Below are 18,442 nucleotides of genomic sequence, written 5' to 3' on the forward strand. Positions count from 1 at the left end.
AAAAAGACAAAATCAAAATTAATAAAGTTTAATTAAATATCTATAAGATAAGACATTGTCGAACAGTAAACTGAACCCAACTCAAACATATATTAATGACTTTTAATGTGGAATGCAGGCAAAATTTCCTGTGTGACTCGGCCTCCAAAATTCAAAGTGCCAGGAGCCTGCCTATGGCCTTCGAACATACCATCCCCAAAACATAAATACATCCCTCAGGAAAGAAGTGGTCCCCAAATTGATTGGAGATTAATTTTTTACCTTGTGGAGGAATGACAAAGCAAGAGAGTAACTCAGGTCAGTTATAGAGAAATGAAGTTGTGTTCCTCATACGTTCATCTGTAACAAAGACCCTGAGTCGCCTCAGATGCCACCAGCCTGCCAGCCATGGACCATGTGATGCCGTCATCAGACTCTTCATCCCTGGACACTGGCAGGACCCACCTGGCCTAAGGCTACCTCCCATTTCAGCAGCTGGGTTCACTAGCCTCTCATTCTTTCCCATCTCTGAAATGGAGATCTTCCACTCCCTCTTCCTTGGGACCTAAATGAGTTAATTCATGTGACTTTAAGGAATGAAGCCAGAGAGCTGGGTTCGAGTCCAGCTCACCTCGGCCTCACTGTGTGATCCTAGGTAGGTCCTATCCTCCCTCTAGCCAAGTCTTGGTCTCTTGTCCATGAAATGAAATAATGATGCCTAACAAGGGCTGTTTTGCAGACCAAGGAGGCCATAGCTGTGTGAGATACTGTTTTTTAAACAGACTGGACTGCTTTGGGCTTTGACTAATGAAACAAAACCAAAGGAAAAAAGGTTTGTGTTAAACTATGTTGAACTCCAGAGAGGCATTTCACAATCAACCCTTCTGAGCTATGTCTGGGGAGGTGAATTTTTGTTCCCTGTGATCTTTTTGCCAGGGCTCATCATATCTTTCTGCCCTAGCCAACAGAGAGGTACCAGAGCTGAACTGGTGGGGAAGCAGGATGGGGGGTAGGGTGAGCCGAGCAGCCTTGGCTCCTGAGGGCCTGAGTCAGCAGGCAGGCAGGCAAGGCAGGCCCAGTCCTTGCATACTTGGGGAGATGGTACAGGAATGTTCCTCTAGCCCAAGGCCTGGGCCCTGCCCACCACATCCTGGCTCTTGTTCTTGTGGTATGGGAGATGCCTGGAGCTTTGTTTGGTGATTTCAGCCAGGGGCCTTCAGAGGCAGTCTGGACCTGGGGACTGGCACAGTGGGGGCAAGGGCAGACCACAGAGCCTATGAGGAGCTGGGCTCTGGCCCAAAGCATCCCCCAGCATACTGGGTGGTGCAGCCAGCTGCCACCCTCACTAGACCTCATCAAGTTCCTCATCTGTGCAATGAAGAACTGAATGTGGTGGTGTTGGGTGATGGATGATCCCAGCTGGCTCCCCCAGGAGCTGGTATAGGTACAGTCCAGGTACAGCTAAATGTGTGTGACACCTTTGCTATGTGCCTGTGTGACTTTGTAGGCGTATGTGTGTGTCATTGTGTGAGGGTGTGACTATGTGCATGGAACTGTGATACAGCTGGGAGTGATGACATGGCTGAGATTGACACTGTCAACAGAAGACAACGTGTGTGGATGCGGCCAACGTGTGTGGATGACCATGAATGTGACAGTGTGTGGCACTAGGAGTGCAACTGTGTAAGCACGTGACCATACATACACGTGTATGTGGTCAGGTGTGGCTTATGTGCCTGTGGGCAGGTTGTGTGGCAGTATGTGGCTGTGCTTGCTTTGTGTTGGGCAGCAGTGTCTATGACCATGGGGACGTGCGGATGACTGTGTGCGCCACAGAGTGGAGGAGGGTGGTGAGCTGGGCCTGAGGCCACCTTTCTCTCCCAGGCCTGGCTCTGTTCCAGCAATGCTACAGTGGTTCATGGCCCTTGTGTGTCTAAAAGGCGACAGGATATAGGATATAAAGACCACTTCCATCCCCAACCCCCACATGTGGCCACAAAACAGGCTCCTTTCCTGGGCTGGTCCCCTACCCTCAGGTTTTGGTAGTTAGTTGCCCAGGGCAGAGAGGCCTTGTTTTCTGTCTCACTTAGAGCAAAATAAGGGAGGGAACTGCAGGCCACTGGGCCCAGCTCAGTTTGGAACATGTGCTTCACATGTGACTGAGGCCATGCCACCACCAGGTCACCCCCCTACACACACCATTCCCCAAATTCCCTGCTGAAAGGGGCTCTAGCCAGCCCTGACAGATCTCAAATTACCCCAATACCCTGACCCACACAGAGATAGAAAGAAACCACGGAGAGAGGCTGATATCTTGGTCCCCACCACATATGCTGACCTCAAAATGCCTGCTGTAGGCCTGACCCGTTCCAAGACTTCACGTTCTGATTCTTCTCCTAGGTCCAATCCCCCCAGAAAAAAGTGTCAGGCCAACTCCCTCACCATAAGGATGGGAGGCATGGGAGGTAGCCCCCTTCAAGAGAGGGACACAAGAGGACATTCCCAGGGCAGGAAGCATGAATGGGGACTTTCCAAGCAATGTGGGTTACGAAAAGAATTCCTTCCCACCCCATCCAGACTAACTTCGAGAAGGAGGCCCCGCCTCCTCCTCTCGCCAACTGTGATCAGATTCCCCTCTGCAGAAAACCACCTAAAGGTCAAAGCTGAGAAGGGGTTAAGGGCGGGAAGGTCCTCAGGAGGTTGGAAAATGAAGGAAGGAGGATAGGGAGGGGAAAATTCCACAGAAAGTCCCAAATCTGACCTAATTCTGACCCAGGGCCAAGGGCCCATTCCTGAAGCTCCTCTGAGGATGCTCTGCCCTGAATGAGGAGCCTTTGCTGCCCCTCACCTCCTCTCACTGCCCTAAGCTACTGAGCGTCTGGCCTAGCCAAAGCCTCCCCTGATGCCCAGAAGCCAGCACTCCTCTCTCTGTCAAGTCCCCACTGCCCCAAAAGAGAACCATTGTTTCACCAGCACTCCTCTTTCCCGTGTGTGACCAGATTCCTGTCCATTCTGTCTGGGGCAACCCCAAGGGCAGGGCTAGGAATCCTCCTCAGTTTCCAACAAGGAAGCCACCGTGGACTGGCCGCCCAGGACTACCTGGTGGAGGACAGTTTTTGAGCAGCCACCTCCCCTGGACTGGGGCCTCCCTGGGGAGAAGAACTCTGTCAGACTGTCTTGGGGGCACAACCTCCTATCCCTTTTTCATCCAACTCTTAGTCCTAGACCACAGAGCAGCAGAGCTAAACCCTGGGCAGGATTCCACCATTTGAGAGATGAGAAGAGTGAGGTCTGGGAAGCATATGGATCCAGCTGTGGCCCATGGCCACCTGTAGATCCCAAGCCAGAACCTCCCATCAGCACAACTCCCTCACGACTGCTGAGGTTTTGGGGTAAATTTTGTGCCTACTATGACCTCAGGGACAGTTAGGGTTCTATCCTTCCCCCACCCTCATCCCCTCTGGGATCCAAACCAAAAAGTCATGTGTTTGTTATCTTAATTGTAAGAGGTTTATCAAGAAAACAAGAAAGGAAAAAGATTCAAGCAGCAGCCATGAATGACCATGACCTCCTGGGGGTGTGGGGGATGCCAACAGTGGCACCTGTCAGTTCCCTCTAACCCACTGCTGAAGCACACCCTGGCCTGGGGGGAAGGAATAGCCCTCTCAAGGATGTAAACATGGGTGGGAGACAGGTAACAGCTAAGACCCAGGCTGGGATCACAGTGAGGCTGGCCATGGGCAGGCGGGCCCAGGGTCCCTAGGCAGTGGGCAGGCCAGCCCCTGTTTTTTTCCCCTGGGTTTCCCACTATACAACAGGAAGGATTCCAGGATTCACAGGGCCTGAGGACCCTGGGAGCCTGGGGTCTAAGCCCGCTTGAGTATGGGGAGCTATTGCTGGTGAACTCAAATATCTGGTACCTACTTTCAGGTGTCCCCTCCAGGAAGATGCCACCAGGTCCTGGGGTTAATAGTGTCTCAGCACCTTGAGCCCAGGGAAAAGATGCTGCACAGTCCCCTAACCAAGGGGCAAAGGGGGCTCAGCAAGTGGAGAGAAGTCAGGAGTGAGTTGGCCTGCAGTCTCTCCTGTAGGAGGCAAGGGTGGGGCAGGGACAGGGACATGGAAGCAAGGAAGATCTCTCTCCTCTATCACACAGGCCATAATCCCCACCAAGGTAGGGCAGCAAACCTGCTTAGGAAAAGTAAGGGCGAGTGAAAGAGATGTTTTCATGCCTCCACACCTTTGCCCGTGCTGTTCCTCTCTTCTGAATGTCCTCCCCATCTACTACCCCCATTTATCACTTTGTCATTCTTTAAGACACCGCTCAAATGTCATCTACACCATGGAGTTTACTCTGACCAGCAGAATGAGTAGTTCCCTCTATGAGCTTGCAGGAACCCCTTATTTACCATGGGTCATCCTGCATTGCCCCCATCTGTTTCTGTGTCTGATCCCCACCTCAACTGGGGACACCCTGAGGGCAGGCATGTCACAGCCCTAGGTGACCCGGGGCCACAGCAGGCCCCAGTGTCTGCTGAGTGAACAAGGGAGTGGTGGCTTGGTGTGTGAGCACTTTAGGCTCAAGGGGAGGCTAAGACCCTGGCCTGGCCTCAAGTGACTGACCAGCAGCCTAGGCCTCAGCCTGGAGGGTTCCTGGCCCCATTCTCACCCCTGCTATCCCCCCACCTCTAAGGGGTGGGGGAGTTCCCCAGGGGTACCCATGACTCTTCCAAAGTCCTCCCCAGCTGCTGCTGGTACCGGCAGGTCTAGAGAGCAGAGGTGCACTGCAGTGACCAGGCCGAAGGCAAGTTGGGGGCCAGGTACACCCAGTCAGAGGTTGTCGTACATGCGCAGCGTCTTCTCTAGCTGCTGGCCTACCCGCTGATAGAAGAGGATCTGCTGGCGCAGGTAGCTCTGCATCATGTGCTTGAAGTCGAGCTCGCGGCGCTGGTGGAAGTGGTTCATCTCAGCCTGCAGGGCGAAGCCCACCACACGACAGCGCCTGCGAATGCCATCTGCCTCGTCCTGCACCATGCGGCCCTCATCACTCATGCGCTGGCTCTCCTTCACCTTGGCAAAAGCTCCTAGCACAGGCAAAGTGGAGAACAAGGGAGGTTAGGGCTCTTATCTACCCATTCCCTCCCTAAACTCTCTATGAGCTCCCTCAAGAGACCCTCATTAGCTCAATTCGGGCCTTGCTCATGGACTCCAGACCTCGGGTCCAGCCACTGGATGTTTCCATCAAGATGTCCCCCAACCCTCATTTGGCACATCCTAAACCAGATGCACCTTCTTCCCTCCAAACCTGTGGTACTACCAGCAGCCCACAACTCGACCAGTCATAGCTCAGCTAGCTACACTGATTTCTAGGAGCAGCTGTTGCAACCCACCATAGGCTTCATCCTCTCTCATACTGGCTCCTAATTCAGCTCAGACATCACCTCTTCCAGGATGCATCTCCTGCACACCCACTGTATTAGATGCCTCTCAATTCTCTCAGGTGTCCTAGGCTTCCCTCTACCACAGCTCTTACCACCCTGTCGTTTCTCTGACTGCCTTCCTCTGGGCTGTGAGCTCAATGTCTCTAGCAACCAGAACAAAGACTAGCCCACAGCAGATCCTGATGAGTGTCTACTGAGCTGACTAAAACTATACCTCACTGGACAGCTATAACAGGCTCCCAAAGGGCCCCCCAACTCCAACCCAGTCTCTGAGAGGTTCTCCAAAGCATCTGAAGAGCAGCCAAACTAGGTACCCATAGTTCCAAGCCTTAGCTGACTCTCTTTTGCCTGAAGATCAAGGTCCATACCCATTCGCCTGGTCTGTGAGGCCCTCTGGGAATTGGCCCCTGCACTCATACGCACTGACCCCATGTTTATCAGGCTCACCCTGCTCTTTTCTACTTTCATCTCTCTGCTTGCTGGACCCCTATGTATCAGGTACACCAGGAGCCTCCCTCAGTGCTCCCAGGAAGAATGTTTCCCATCTCTATCACACTGCTGAGTCTAAAACAGAGCCTCAAAGGCCACCTGGAGTTTTCCTTTGTGTGTATCTCTCCAAAGACAGGCCCTGGCCCCTCCTCACTCTAGCTCCCAGGGGATCAGAGGAGGCCATTTTAATAACCAAGTGACAGATGGAGGGCAAGGGATGAACCTGGGTAGGTGATCCAATTTGGAAGAATCTGAGTGAATCTGAAGAACCAATGAAAAAGCAATTGGTGAATGGGTTTCAGTTCTGAATTAACAGGTACTTGACTAATGCTGCACTGAAGCTGGTGGGGCAGATGCTGACAAGGGGAGGCAGTTTGCCTTTGCCCAGCACTCACTCCTTCAGAGCTTTAGGAAATCCACTGTGCAAAGAAGAGTTAGGGGGCGGAAAGGGCTGGCATGGTGGACAGCACATTCCTGGAGCACTTCAAAAGTTTCCACTACACATGAACAACATGCTCATTATGCATGCTTCCCATTTATTCTTTAAGGAGGCCTCTCAAGGACCTTCAAAATGTATCTTTTTACTCTCAAGTTGTTAGATGTATTCAAGATGCATTTATTGAGCATTTACTATATCCTGGAAATAACTCTGGAGGCCTTTAAAAGTGACAGCACCCAGATTAGTAGACAAATGCATGGCTAATTGGCTAATACTGGCATTTTGGGCAGATGAATTCAAGTTTGGACAGTCTCCAGGGCTGCTCACATAGCACCCAAATGAACACTGCTTTCACCAGGTCCCAGCCCACTCAGTATTTCTGTTACCTTTCTTGAACTACCTCCTGCCTCCTGTTCTACCCCAATGGCCGACGCTTGGGCAGCAGAAACAGAATCACCCTAAGGCCTGGGATAAAGACCCAATAAGAGACTTCAGAGCAGAAGAGGCCCTAGAGCCCCCCAACACACACACACACACACACACACACACACACACACACACACACACACACACACATACCCCATACATACACACCACCACTGTATAGAGAAACTGAGGCCATGAAGGAAGGAACTTGCTAGGGGCTCCTACCTCCTTCCTGCCCCACACATGAGGGATGCCTAGCCCAGAGATATCCCTCCATAGTGGGGGATGGACACCACCTCTATGCAGGGATCTCAGGCCAGGTCACCTAGGTATTTGTATGGGGCTCCTAGACAATGAACTCAGAGATTCAAAAAGGTCCCAAGAAATAAGGAAGGACAATAAGAAGTAGAAAACGAGACAATGAAACTGGAGTTAAGCTCCAACCAAAGGAACCTACTGGAAGAGGAGACGCTAACCACCCTGGATTCCACCTGCCTGAGAAAGTCAAGGTACAGTGGGAGTGGACCTGCACTCAAGAGGGCTTTTCTCACCCATGGCCTTAGAGAAAGGAAAGGCCTCTTTTGTTGATAAGGAGACTAAGGCCAAAATAATAAGAATGACTCTATTGCAATTGCTAGGTATCCAAAGACAGGCAGACAGGCAAAGAAATAGGGATGGGGGGCAAAGGCCATGGGGGTGAGGGGGAGGCGGAGGCCCCACCCTGCTCTCTGTCACCTCTCCACCCTGTGACTCAGCTCTAGGGCCTGGACCAGCCAACACTAACGTGCCCCAGAGACAGGCTGAGTGAGAGTCATGGCTCAGGCCTGTCCAACATCCTCCCTAACATTCCACTTAAGACTCAACCTGAGAGCTGAGGACCCAGGGGAGCCTCCTGCCCCAGCAGTTGTCCTGTAGGCTGGGTCCTAGGAACAAAGAAAAGAGGGTTGGAGCTTTAGAGCTCCAGGATCCCAGGTATAGTCTCAAAGCTCCCACCTTAATCCGTCTTGCCCCCACCTCTTGGAGGTTGTTACCATCTACACCAGGCTGAGGTCTGAGTCCTAGTCTCAACTGTGTCACCTCCACCAGACCTTACCTGGTCTGCAGGTCTCCCCGCCTCAAGTAAAAAGTCAGAAATGGCCTCTCTTAGCTACGTTTCCCTGTCCCAGGGTCAGAAAGGCCAATCTGGATTCATTCTCTTCACTTACGTGCGAGCCTGGGAGCTCTGGGTATGGGGCTGCCTTCCTGCCCCCAGCTCTGCCTGGGTGAGGGTCCCCAGCCACCCCAGGGGGCAGCTGTTTAATTACTGTGACCTGGCTTCCCCCCTTCCCCCTCCCTCTGCCCACATGGGAACATGCTATCCAAGGAGCTGGTTGAACCAGCTTTCCCAGGCCCTAACTCAGTGGGCGTGGCTCTACTTCCGGCAGGAAGACACCTGCTACAGTGGGCCCCAGCTGGCTAGCCACCTCCCCTGCCCTAGAGCTCAGAGCTAGATCTCAGGCATCACTCTGTCCTCAACCAGATTCTCCCCATCCCTCCCCACCTTGAAGGCCTAAGAGGTCACTGGGTCCACTCTCTCTCGTTTTACAGATCAGGAAATGAAGGCCCAGAGAGCAGAAGGCACTTCCCAGGGACACACAGCAAATTGGGGCAGAGCCAAGACTAGAACTCAGGCCTCCTGTCTCCTGAAGCTAAAAGAGGGAAGGAGCAGAGGAATGTGGAGATGAGAACAAAGGGCAGAGAAGGAAAAAGAGAAAGTAAAGGGAGAAAGGAGGCTGGCTGGGAGCTACATAAGTTCTAGAAGTCAACCTCCTGGTAAGGAGAACAGGGCTGGTTTACTCCAGACTCTCCTGGGAACCAAGGTACAGGGTGGTATTTGCTAACCCCTAGGCTCAGTTCAGAGGCCTGACTCCTGGTCCCACCCAGAGGAAAACTCCCCACCAAGCCAGGCCTGACCTCAGAGCCTAGGGGCCAAGGAGCCAGACCCACACCCTAGACGTTCTTCCTGAGTTACCAAGCAGCCCTAGAGAGGACCACACCTCTCTCTTGACATCTGCCCTGACTGTTATCCCCAGGACTCAGCCACCTGTCTGGTCAGGTGAGCCCAACTCACAGCAAGAAGATAGCCAGGCTAGGGGAAGGGGCAATTGGAAGAGCCCTGTGCCCCTGGACCTCTGGTTCCTCCCCTGGCCCAGCCCGGGTGCCCCTCAATGACCCGGGATGAGTCACTTCCCTGGCAGTTCCTTGACATCCCCACAGTAACAGACAGGGGCCTATCCTGTCCCTCCCTCACAAAGGGGCCGTGAGAACTGAAAACACAAACTGAACTTGGGAGGTGGCCAACATGGATGTGTCCTTGGGGAGGCACAGGAAGAAGGTACAGTCCCAGCTGGGCCACGGACTCTCTGTGCAACTACTCTTCCGTGGACATCAGCTTCTTCATCTACGGAATGGGGGCAGCGACCCTCCCGCACACAGATCGGGAGCTCACAGATAGGATACTCAGTGGTGAGAACAGGCTCTGAAGGGAGGTGAGCTTGTTCGGCAGTGGGAAGACAGGCTATACCACACTGTTGTTATCTTGGTCCCCCATGAGCCTGTGGGCTCCTCAAGGGCAAGGCCTGGGCCGTAGTCATCTCCATGTTCCCAGAATCCAGCCTAATACCTTGAAGAGCTCAGTGTATAATTGGTACATGAGAAAATGAGACAGAAACAAAAAATAATATATGCAGGAAGAAAAGAACAGACAAAAAGAAGGTAAACAGCAAGCTCCATGCAGCCAGGGACCAATCCATCCACAATATCCCTGCACCTAGAATAACACCTGCCACATATAGTAAGTGCTCAACACACTTTTTGAATCAATGAATAAGACAGGTAGAAAGACTAGATGAGCTACTGTTTCTGTATAGGCCATGCTCATGTCCCCACATCCAGTAGAGTGCAAACTTAGTTAGGGTCTCCAGCCTGCAATGGCTCTTACCTTTCTGCAGGTGGATAATGTCAGGGAAATTGGAGAGCAGGCCCTGGTACAGAGACAACATGTCGAGCATTTGAAAGAGGTCATTCTTGGGCTGCTCAGCGAACATCTCGCCAACAGCTTCATAGGTACGGCCTGTGTGAGAAATGGCGCTATTGAGGGCCTCGGAGCTAAAGGGGGGGTCCATCTGGAAAGCATGACTGATGGCTTGGAAGGCACTGCCCAGCTTCTGAAACTCCTTTCGGAAGCCCCCCACATGCTTGCGCACCAGCTCGGATGCTACAGTGCTAAGCTGCAGGACGCTGTCATCCATCTTTTTGCTGAAGGCCTTGAAGGTGTCCACACGGTCCTCCACATCCTGCAGGTCCTGGTACTCCGTGGGGATCTGGAAGGTGAGCAGAAAACTGGCACCCACCATCTCATCCTTCTCTGCCCGACGTTTTCCCATCTTCCACTGCTTGGCATCCAGACAGCTGAGGAAATGCTGGAAGCCCTCATACTGGGACAGCACAGGGTGGCTGGTCATGTGGTCCATCCAGAGGATGAGCCGCCGCTTCCGCTTCTCAATGAAGTCCTCCTCGAAGCGGCCTGTGGCCTGCTTCTCTGGCAGGTGGGGCACTGAGATGACAGTGAACTTGTGCAGCAGGCGGTTATAGAGCCAGTCGAAGTGCTTGTAGCGCCGGTAGACAGGGGAGCTAGCATGGGTGGGTGTCAGTTTGTAGGAGATGTAGCTTTTGATGCCCTTGAATTTGGTTTGTTTGGTGGGGTCCTCCACTGAGCAGGCAAATGGGTGAGGGTTGGCCTTCCACTGGGGGCCACGAGGGCCCATTTCAATGGAATATGTCTCAGCGATCTTGGCCATCATGGGCACATCACCTAGGATGAAGGCCTCTACTCCAGAGCGCACAAAGCACGAGAAACGGTTGAGGTTGCGCCCCACCACACTGCCTCGCTTGGCAGATGCCAGGCTGTCCTGCCGCTCCAGGAGTGGTTTGGGCCGAAAGGCAATGTGCTGCCTGGGGTAGGCACCGGGGTAAGAAAGGTTGAGTGGGGGGTGCCCATTGGTACCCAGCTCACCAGCCTGTGGTTCCTCCACCACTGTGCATCCATCATCCCAGTCATCCCAGTCATCATCATCATCTTCTTCAAAGCTTCCCTGGTTTGAGAGGAAGCCACTACCCCCACCACTCTTGGAAGGGTTGGCCACATTGGCGCTGTGATAAAAGTTCACGTGGGTGCCTGGAGAGCCTGCAGGGCTGCTGGAGTAGTCTGCATGGTTGGAACTGGTAACAGAACGGATGATCTCCACATAAGAGGCAGGGAAGAGCCCTGATTCACCACGGCTGTTCTGGCCCTGCAGCCAGCCATCCAGCGAGGTCTCACTGAAGATGACCAGGTCCTCATCCTGCTGGATGCTGATTTCTTCCTTGTTCTCGCTGCGGAAGTCATAGAGGGCTCGGCCTTTTAGTGCCATGGCTGTGCCAGTGATAGAGAAAGATGAGAAGGTTCTGCCCAGAACTGGGGGCACTTGCTAGGATATCCAAGAATGCACTGGCAAACCAAGGCTTGCCCCAGCAGCTTAGTCTCTCAGCTCCTAAAGCAGATCTCAGCACACAGAGATGCTGTCCAGCCTCTCTCTCTTCAAAGCTGTGTCCATGGCCCAGAAACTGCCCTATCAGGTTTCCCAGCACATGTCTGGAGACAGGAGAGGCTCATGTCCATAGTCTTCCTCCCTCCCTTTAGCAGCCAGAGGGGGAGTCTCTCCCTCCTCCTACTCCCAGAAGAAAAGTCAAGTGACTCGGAGAAATAAGCTCTGAGAGAGCAAGAATTCCACTTTCCACTGGAACAACGTTTTAAAACAAAAGAGAATCTCTTGGAAACCACCGTTCCAGAACCCCGGCAGCTCTAGCTCCCAGCTTTTTCTGGCTCCTCAGGCCTTGGGAGACTCACATTCTCCTAAGATCTGCTCCTTCCTCCTTCTTCCTCCTCCTCTTCCTCCTGGGCCACTAGGTTTTCAAAAATCCAGAAAATCCAAGAGCGGCAAGGAGAAAAGCAGCAGCCTCCTGAATCCAGTCCAAGGGTGGATGTGTCCGGCTTTCCAACGAGCCAGGCCGGGAAAACAAGGACTGAGGCTTACACAACAGGCCGCCAACTCTCCGACCCCACAGCGCAGAGGGCCCCCAGCCGTCTCTGGCGCCCGCTCCCCAACAAAGTGGCCAGCCTCCGCCCCAAGGAAGGAGGGAGTGGACTAGGCGCTCAGGCGACTTCTGGCCACCAGCTGAGTGGCCTCTTTTGTTTGCCTAATTCTTCAGCAGTTTCTGAGCCTGAAGTTGACTCTGATCTGAGTCCGAGGACGCCAGTTCAAAGGTAAGCCCAGCCGTAGACACTTGGTGCCGGCCCTACAGACCCCTGCCCTCGCCAGCATGCGCGCACACACACAACAGGAGTTTGCAGAGTGAGCTCCCGAGAGCAGATGGCGTCCCGCCTGCCGTCCTCTGCTCTTGCTGGCAGGTCCGGCGGTAAGTGGCAGGCTGCACCCCCAGGCCGCCTTCTCCCCCAGCACTCACAGCCCCTCCGTGCCGCCTGCGAGAAGCCAGCTCCAAAACAAAAAAAAAAAGGCGATTCTGGGAGGTGGTGTCCCAGAGAAGGAGGGAACAGCCTGAGGGCGGGGGGAGGTGCGGGGAGAAGGGAGGGAGGGAAAACAGGCAAACTCCACAGCACTTCCGCAGGCAGGCGGGCTGGCTGGGCAGGGATCACTGGCTCCGCCCTCCCGGGCCTGGGGCGCTGGAGCTGCCTGGTCTTCCCTTCCCTTCTTTCCTTCTGGCAGTGGCCCTCATTTGCCCTGCCGGGATGAAAGAGGGAGGAGACAACCTGCGAAGAGGCGCCTACTGCGTCGTTCTCCCATGTAGGGAGGCCTCTCCCTCTCCCTCAATCCCCCCTTCGCCTCCCCGGCTTTAGCACTGCTCTTCTCCGCCCCCTGCCCCCTTCCAGCCGCCGCAGCTGCCTTGCCTTCTGGGCTCTAGTCACCTTCCTGCCTTTTTTGTGAAGCCAGTGGAGGAAAACTCTGAAAGTTTGCAAAGTTCGGGGCTGCAGGGAGGGCGCCAGAGCTGTGACGGGGGAGGGGGTTGAGGAAGGGTGGAGAGCCACAGATGCCCCCCCACCCCGCCGCCCAGCTCTGGAGGGACTGGGCGGTGGCGCGCCCGGAGATTGTTCTCTGGAGGGGGCCCGTGGAGCCAGCAGTGCACACACGGAAGAAGCCTGAGAGGCCTGGGATACTGGCCGCTGCGGGTCCTAGTACCTAAGTCAGACAGAGCCAGGAGCAACCTTGCCCTGGGAAACTTCCTTCATGGGGAAAGACAAGCCCCTACATCTGTTAGCGACAGGGAACAAACACGACCCGGTTCGGTCTTGCTTTTTGTGTGGCGCAGGGACTGGATGTTCCCTCTTTGCTACCAGCAAGGAGAAGAGAAGGGTGGTCGGGGTAAGGTTCCAGGAAGAGGCAAGGGGGATTTGACCCTTGGTCAGCCCATCCAAAACACTTTGGGTACTGACTGCAAGGCACGTGGGGGACACTGGGGATTACAGCACTACTAGGCAGTTCCATTCCTGACCTGGAAGGTTTACAGTCCACCCTCTGATCCTTACTTCATCCATTTTGTCTCTCTTTCATTTATTCAATCATGCTCTCAAGAAAACATTAACTCAGTAGCTGTTCTGTACCAGGATCCCAGGCTCCAAAAACAAATAACATTGTTCTTACCTTCCAGAAGCTCAGGTATGTCCAACAAGGAGACAGATGTTCCCTACCCAGTGTGACCAGTGCCATGAAATGTGCTTGGGAGGGCATCTACCCCAGCCTGGTGGAGCAAGAATCAAGCAAGGCTTCCTGGAGGAAATGTAGAAGGTGAGGCAAAGGCTTCAGCCCCTACTTCCATTCCTGGCTATGCCCTGGAACCTTCCTTACCTCTCAAGCTAGGATTTGCTTCCCCTTCATTCTCACTCTTCCCACTTGTTGCAGATTAACTGGCACAAGGCAGTGCTGCTAAGGTAGCAGCCTTGGCTGTTTTGAGGGGTGTGATTTGCAGGCCTCTGGCTCCAAAACCCAAATTGATTGGTGCAGTGAATAGATGCAATTCCCTTAGCAGGGCTGGCAAATAAAGGTTTTTTTTACAAACTCCAGAAGTCCAGCTGTTAATTTACACAGAGAAGTAGATCTATCAGGCAAACCTGAATTTTTGTATTATAGATCAAGACAGTTTGGGCTGCTCCATGGGAAGCACGGTTACCAGAAGGTTAGTACAGTGAAGCTGGAACCCCGAGATGCAAAGAGGGAATGGTATGGCAAGTCTCTCATACCTTGAAATCTATCCTCCTTGAGAACTTGTCCTCTTCCACAGGGGCAGCCTTGATACTAAGGACTCAGTTTAGCCTAGTATCTCTGCGACCAGAACCTGAATATGTTTCCCCCAATTGTTTTGGGATGCCACTTTTCTATGATCTCTCTTCTCTTCATAAAGCCTTTCTCCAAGTTGGGTTTAACAATAACGGCTACTTTCTTGGTGCTAGACACTGTTGTAGACATTTTGCTTTTATTAGCTCACTTAATACAATTGGGATTTCTGCTCACACAACTAGGGTCCTAGTCTGGCCCCAATCTCTTGAGGGGCCCCCAGCCACCACCTTGATGGCCTTTGGTTGATTGCCAAACACTTCAGTCACACATTTACAGATCAACCATCTTGCATTTGCTCCCACATCTGTTCTGGGTGGGTTTTTCTAACTTTCAGGGGATATCTTTATTTCTAGGTTCTTGGGGAAAACTCACTCTTCAGCCTCACAGACATTTCCAGAACTTGTATCTTCCATTCCTACCCTTCCAAAGACCCTCTTCAAGCTTAGGGGTAACAGAGCTCCTGGTTACTAGTCTCAGGAAAACACTAACCTTTGTGGTTTCTCTATACTCTGCCCATTCCTTTGGAAAGGTTCCTTTATTAAATTCTCTTCACATCATTGTAATTGGAGTATGTTCTCTCTTTCCTTCTGGGACCCTGATTCCTGCACAGAAAATAGCATCCATCCCCCCATTTAGATATCTAACTTTTCTTCTTTAGGAAAGGAGTCAGCAAAGGAGAACCTTGGCCAGTGTTTTCCAGGCTGATCCTGCCAGTGGCAGCATGAAAGACACATTGGACTATTACTATAGTAATGCAGACAAGAGATGATGAGGGCCTGAGACAGGGCAGGAGTAATGGGAGTTTATGGAGGTGGAATAGACAGGAATGGCAACCAAAAAGATGTGGGTATTGAGGGAAGACTCAACCTACATCTTTAAAAAATAGATTCTTGACTCCACTTCCCCCACCAGCTACTGCCCCATTTCTCTGCTTACCTTTGCAGCAGAACTCCTCAAAATGGCATCTATATCAGTTGCCTGCAATTAGACCCTTTCTCTTCTTAAACCTCTCTGGCCAGTTTTTCACCCTCACACGCCACTGAAATCTTGATGTCATCAATGACTTAATGGTTATTCTCAGTCCTCTTACTCAACCTATCAGTAGCAGTCGACCAAGCTGGTCACTCCTTCCCCTTACATACACTTTCTTCACTTGTATTGGGGGTACGATTCTCTCTCGGTTTCCCTCCTCTCCAGTAATTTTTAACACTAGAGTAACTACAGTATTGTGGTCCTCTTGTCTTTTATATCCATGTTCACTCCTTTGATGACCTCACCCAGACATGGCTTCAAGCACCATCCATCTGCCAATAACACCCCAATTTTTTTTTATCTCCAGCCCAGCCCTTTCTCTAAAAGTCCAAACTCACATACCTTTCTCCTTGACTTCTCCCCTGGGATCTCTAATAGACATCTCCAACCAAACATGGCCGAAATGGAATTTCTGATCTTGCCCCCCAAACCTGTTCTACTTGGTAGCTTTCTCTATCTCGGGTGATGAATACTTTTTCCCAGTTGCTCATGCTCAGAACTGGAGCCATCCTTGACCCTCCTCATCATCCTGGGGGTCCTCTCTCATCAGCATCTCACTGCTGCTCTCCTGTCCCAGCCACCATCTTTCTCACCTAGATGGCTGCGACAGCTTCCTAATGGTCTCTGTTTCTACCTGTCTCCTGATAGTCTGTTCTCAACACAGCACCAGCTGATCCTTTTAGAATGTAAGGCTGTGCTCCCTTTGGCAGCATATATACTAAGATTGGAAGAATACAGAGAAGAGTAGCATGGCCCCTGCACAAGCATGACACACACATTCGTGAAGCGTCCCATATTTTTAACCAAAAGAACAAACTAATCAAAAACAGACTTACGAATATAGAGGACAATCTGGTGATGGGTAGAGGGGTGGGGAGTTGGGAACTGGAAGAAAGGCGTGACGAGTTAAAGAAGTACAAATTAGTAGTTGATAGATGGTCACAGGAATGGGGAGCATGACATAGAGAATGCAGTTAGCATTAATGTAATGGCTAGGTGTAGAGCCAGAGGAGAGAAAGCAATCAGCGGGATCATTTTATAAACTATATAAATGTCTAACCAATGTACTGTATACTTGAAACTAATAATAAAATTTTTTAAAAAAAGAGAAATGGTAAAATTTAAGTTAGAAGTCAATCCTCTGCTCAAAACCCTGCAGTGTCCTCATCTTACCCAATGTAAAAAGTCCTTACAAAAGCCAACAAGCTTCTGTTATCTGAGTCCCCTTTCCTCCCTGCCTAGCCCACTCTGCTTCAGCTAAAATGACTTTGTTACTCCTGACATGCCATGCACATTCCTGTCTTAAGGCATTTGCACTTTTTTCTTCCTGAAATTCTCTTCCCTTAGATAAACCCCTATAAAATATCACCTTCATAAGACCTACCCTACAAATAAATTAGAAAAAAAAGCAACCTGTAGGAGTTTTTTACTGCAGCTGTAACAAATTACCACAAACTTAGTGACTTAAAACAGCACAAATTTATTATCTTTCAGTACTAGAGTTCAGACATCCACACTGGGTTTCACTGGGCTTAAATCAAGATGTCAACAGGGCTGTGTTCCTTCTGGAAACTCCACTCTAGGGAAAAAGTCATTTCCTTGCATTTTCTGGCTTCCTAGAAGCTGACCACATGCCTCCGTTCCTGGCCCCCTTTCATCTTCAAAGTCACCAATCACATCTTTCAGACTTTTTCCATCATCTATCTCCTCTGGCTCTTCTACTTCACTTTTTTACTTATAAGGACCTTTGTGATTACATGGAACCCGTACAGATAATCCAAGATAATCTCACCATCTCAAAATCCTTAATCACATCTGCAAATCCCTTTTGTCACATAAGGCACTATATTCATAGGTTCTGGGTGGACATATTTGGGGGACCATTATTTTCCTTACCATGCAATCCAATAGTAAATTAGACAAAAGACACGAAAAGGCATTTCACAGAGGAGGAAACATATGAAACCTTTATTCATTAGGGAAATACAAATTAAAGTCACAATGAAATACCATCACACACTCCAAATTGGCAAAAAAAATTTAAAAACTAAGAATCAAGAACAAGGAGCAAAGGGAAATCTCATGCGCTGCCAAAGGAGTATAAAGTGGAACAACCCTTTTGTTAAATAATTTTGGCAATATCTACTAATGTTGAACATTCACATACTTTACAACTCGGCAATTCTACTCCAAGATGTATACGAGAAGTTATTGCACATATACAACAGGAGACCTACAAGGATGTTAATAGCACTGCTAAAATAAAGTCCCTACAAAAAAATCCAACAGGAGCAGCAATTCAGATTCACAAGAACCTAGGTTACCCTAAGTACACAAATATGAAAGAGATGTCATAATGCGCCCCTCAAAAAAAAATCCAACAGGAAAAAAGATTAATAAATTGGATAAAGCCAAATAACGGAATACTATGCAGCCGTAAAAAAGCAACTACGGCTACATATAATAAACTCCATGTGATGTAATTTTTCCTAAGCAACACTTCTCAAATATCAGTGCACACACAAATTACCTGGGGAGCTTGTTAAATGCAGATTCTGATTTTGCAGGTCAGGAGTGGGGTGTGAAATTCTTCATTTCCAGGGAGCTCTCTGCTGGCCCACAGGCTACACTTTGAGTAAGTAAGGTTCTCAGCAAAACAAACAAAAAACTTAAAAACACACACACACAAAAATAAGGTTCTTAGCATATTTAGGGATGTATGTATAATGATGACTATTTTTCTTTTTAAAAGCAAATTCAGAATAGATGATACATTTACCTCTGGCTGGGGGCCGGGGGTGAGGGGCGGAATAGGTAGATGAAATAGTCCTGGTGACATTCTTAAATTGGCTGTTGAGTTCATAAGTATTAATTATACTTTATAACTTACATGTTACATATATTATTTTCCATATATCAAACATTATATTTAAAAATACAATGAAAAACATACAAAAATAAAACGATCAGCAAAGAAGCTAGGTGGCGTCAGACTCGAGCAAATGAAAAGGTTGGTCCTGCAACGCTACACTCAGATATAACTTACAACTATTAACTAGCCGAAACAGAATTAACTTTGTTAACTCAATGCCCACTGATCAGAAATCCCTGTCAAACTAATTCTTTGTAAGTATAATTTACGTTTGCGTCCGTAAAGGGTCAGGACTTTTACCTACTATCCAACTTTCTCAAACTTTATGAATCAA

General features: G+C 50.4%; 1 protein-coding gene, 1 long non-coding RNA gene and 1 other non-coding gene across 3 annotated transcripts; 2 read left to right on the plus strand and 1 right to left on the minus strand.

Annotated features, from left to right (window-relative positions):
* Window positions 1-12: 12 nt before the first annotated feature.
* Window positions 13-12,462, minus strand: SNX33 (sorting nexin 33). Its single transcript, XM_006922596.3, has 2 exons — window positions 9,755-12,462; window positions 13-5,063 (listed from the first exon to the last, which is right to left on the minus strand). The coding sequence occupies exons 1-2, from the start codon at window positions 11,223-11,225 to the stop codon at window positions 4,810-4,812; spliced, it is 1,725 nt and encodes a 574-aa protein (XP_006922658.1). The 5' UTR covers window positions 11,226-12,462; the 3' UTR covers window positions 13-4,809.
* On the plus strand, window positions 12,016-13,925 carry LOC112471690. The gene is made up of 2 exons (XR_003043377.1): window positions 12,016-12,118; window positions 13,519-13,925. It is a non-coding gene; the product is annotated as an uncharacterized LOC112471690 (long non-coding RNA).
* Window positions 13,926-15,930: 2,005 nt separating this feature from the next.
* On the plus strand, window positions 15,931-16,037 carry LOC112471717. The gene has a single exon (XR_003043388.1). It is a non-coding gene; the product is annotated as a U6 spliceosomal RNA (small nuclear RNA).
* The last annotated feature ends 2,405 nt before the right edge of the window (window positions 16,038-18,442 follow it).

This window comes from Pteropus alecto, unplaced genomic scaffold (genome assembly GCF_000325575.1).
Source record: "Pteropus alecto unplaced genomic scaffold, ASM32557v1 scaffold38, whole genome shotgun sequence".
Classification (NCBI taxonomy): Eukaryota; Metazoa; Chordata; class Mammalia; order Chiroptera; family Pteropodidae; genus Pteropus; species Pteropus alecto.

What these genes read in the sequence shown, in the direction of transcription:
- SNX33 (XM_006922596.3), bottom strand. Translation starts at nt 11,225, where the DNA reads ATGGCACTAAAAGGCCGAGCCCTCTATGACTTCCGCAGCGAGAACAAG. An exon ending in CATTATCCACCTGCAGAAAG is followed by an intron (nt 5,064 to 9,754) that starts GTAAGAGCCATT and finishes TGCCTGTGCTAG; the next exon opens with GAGCTTTTGCCAAGGTGAAG.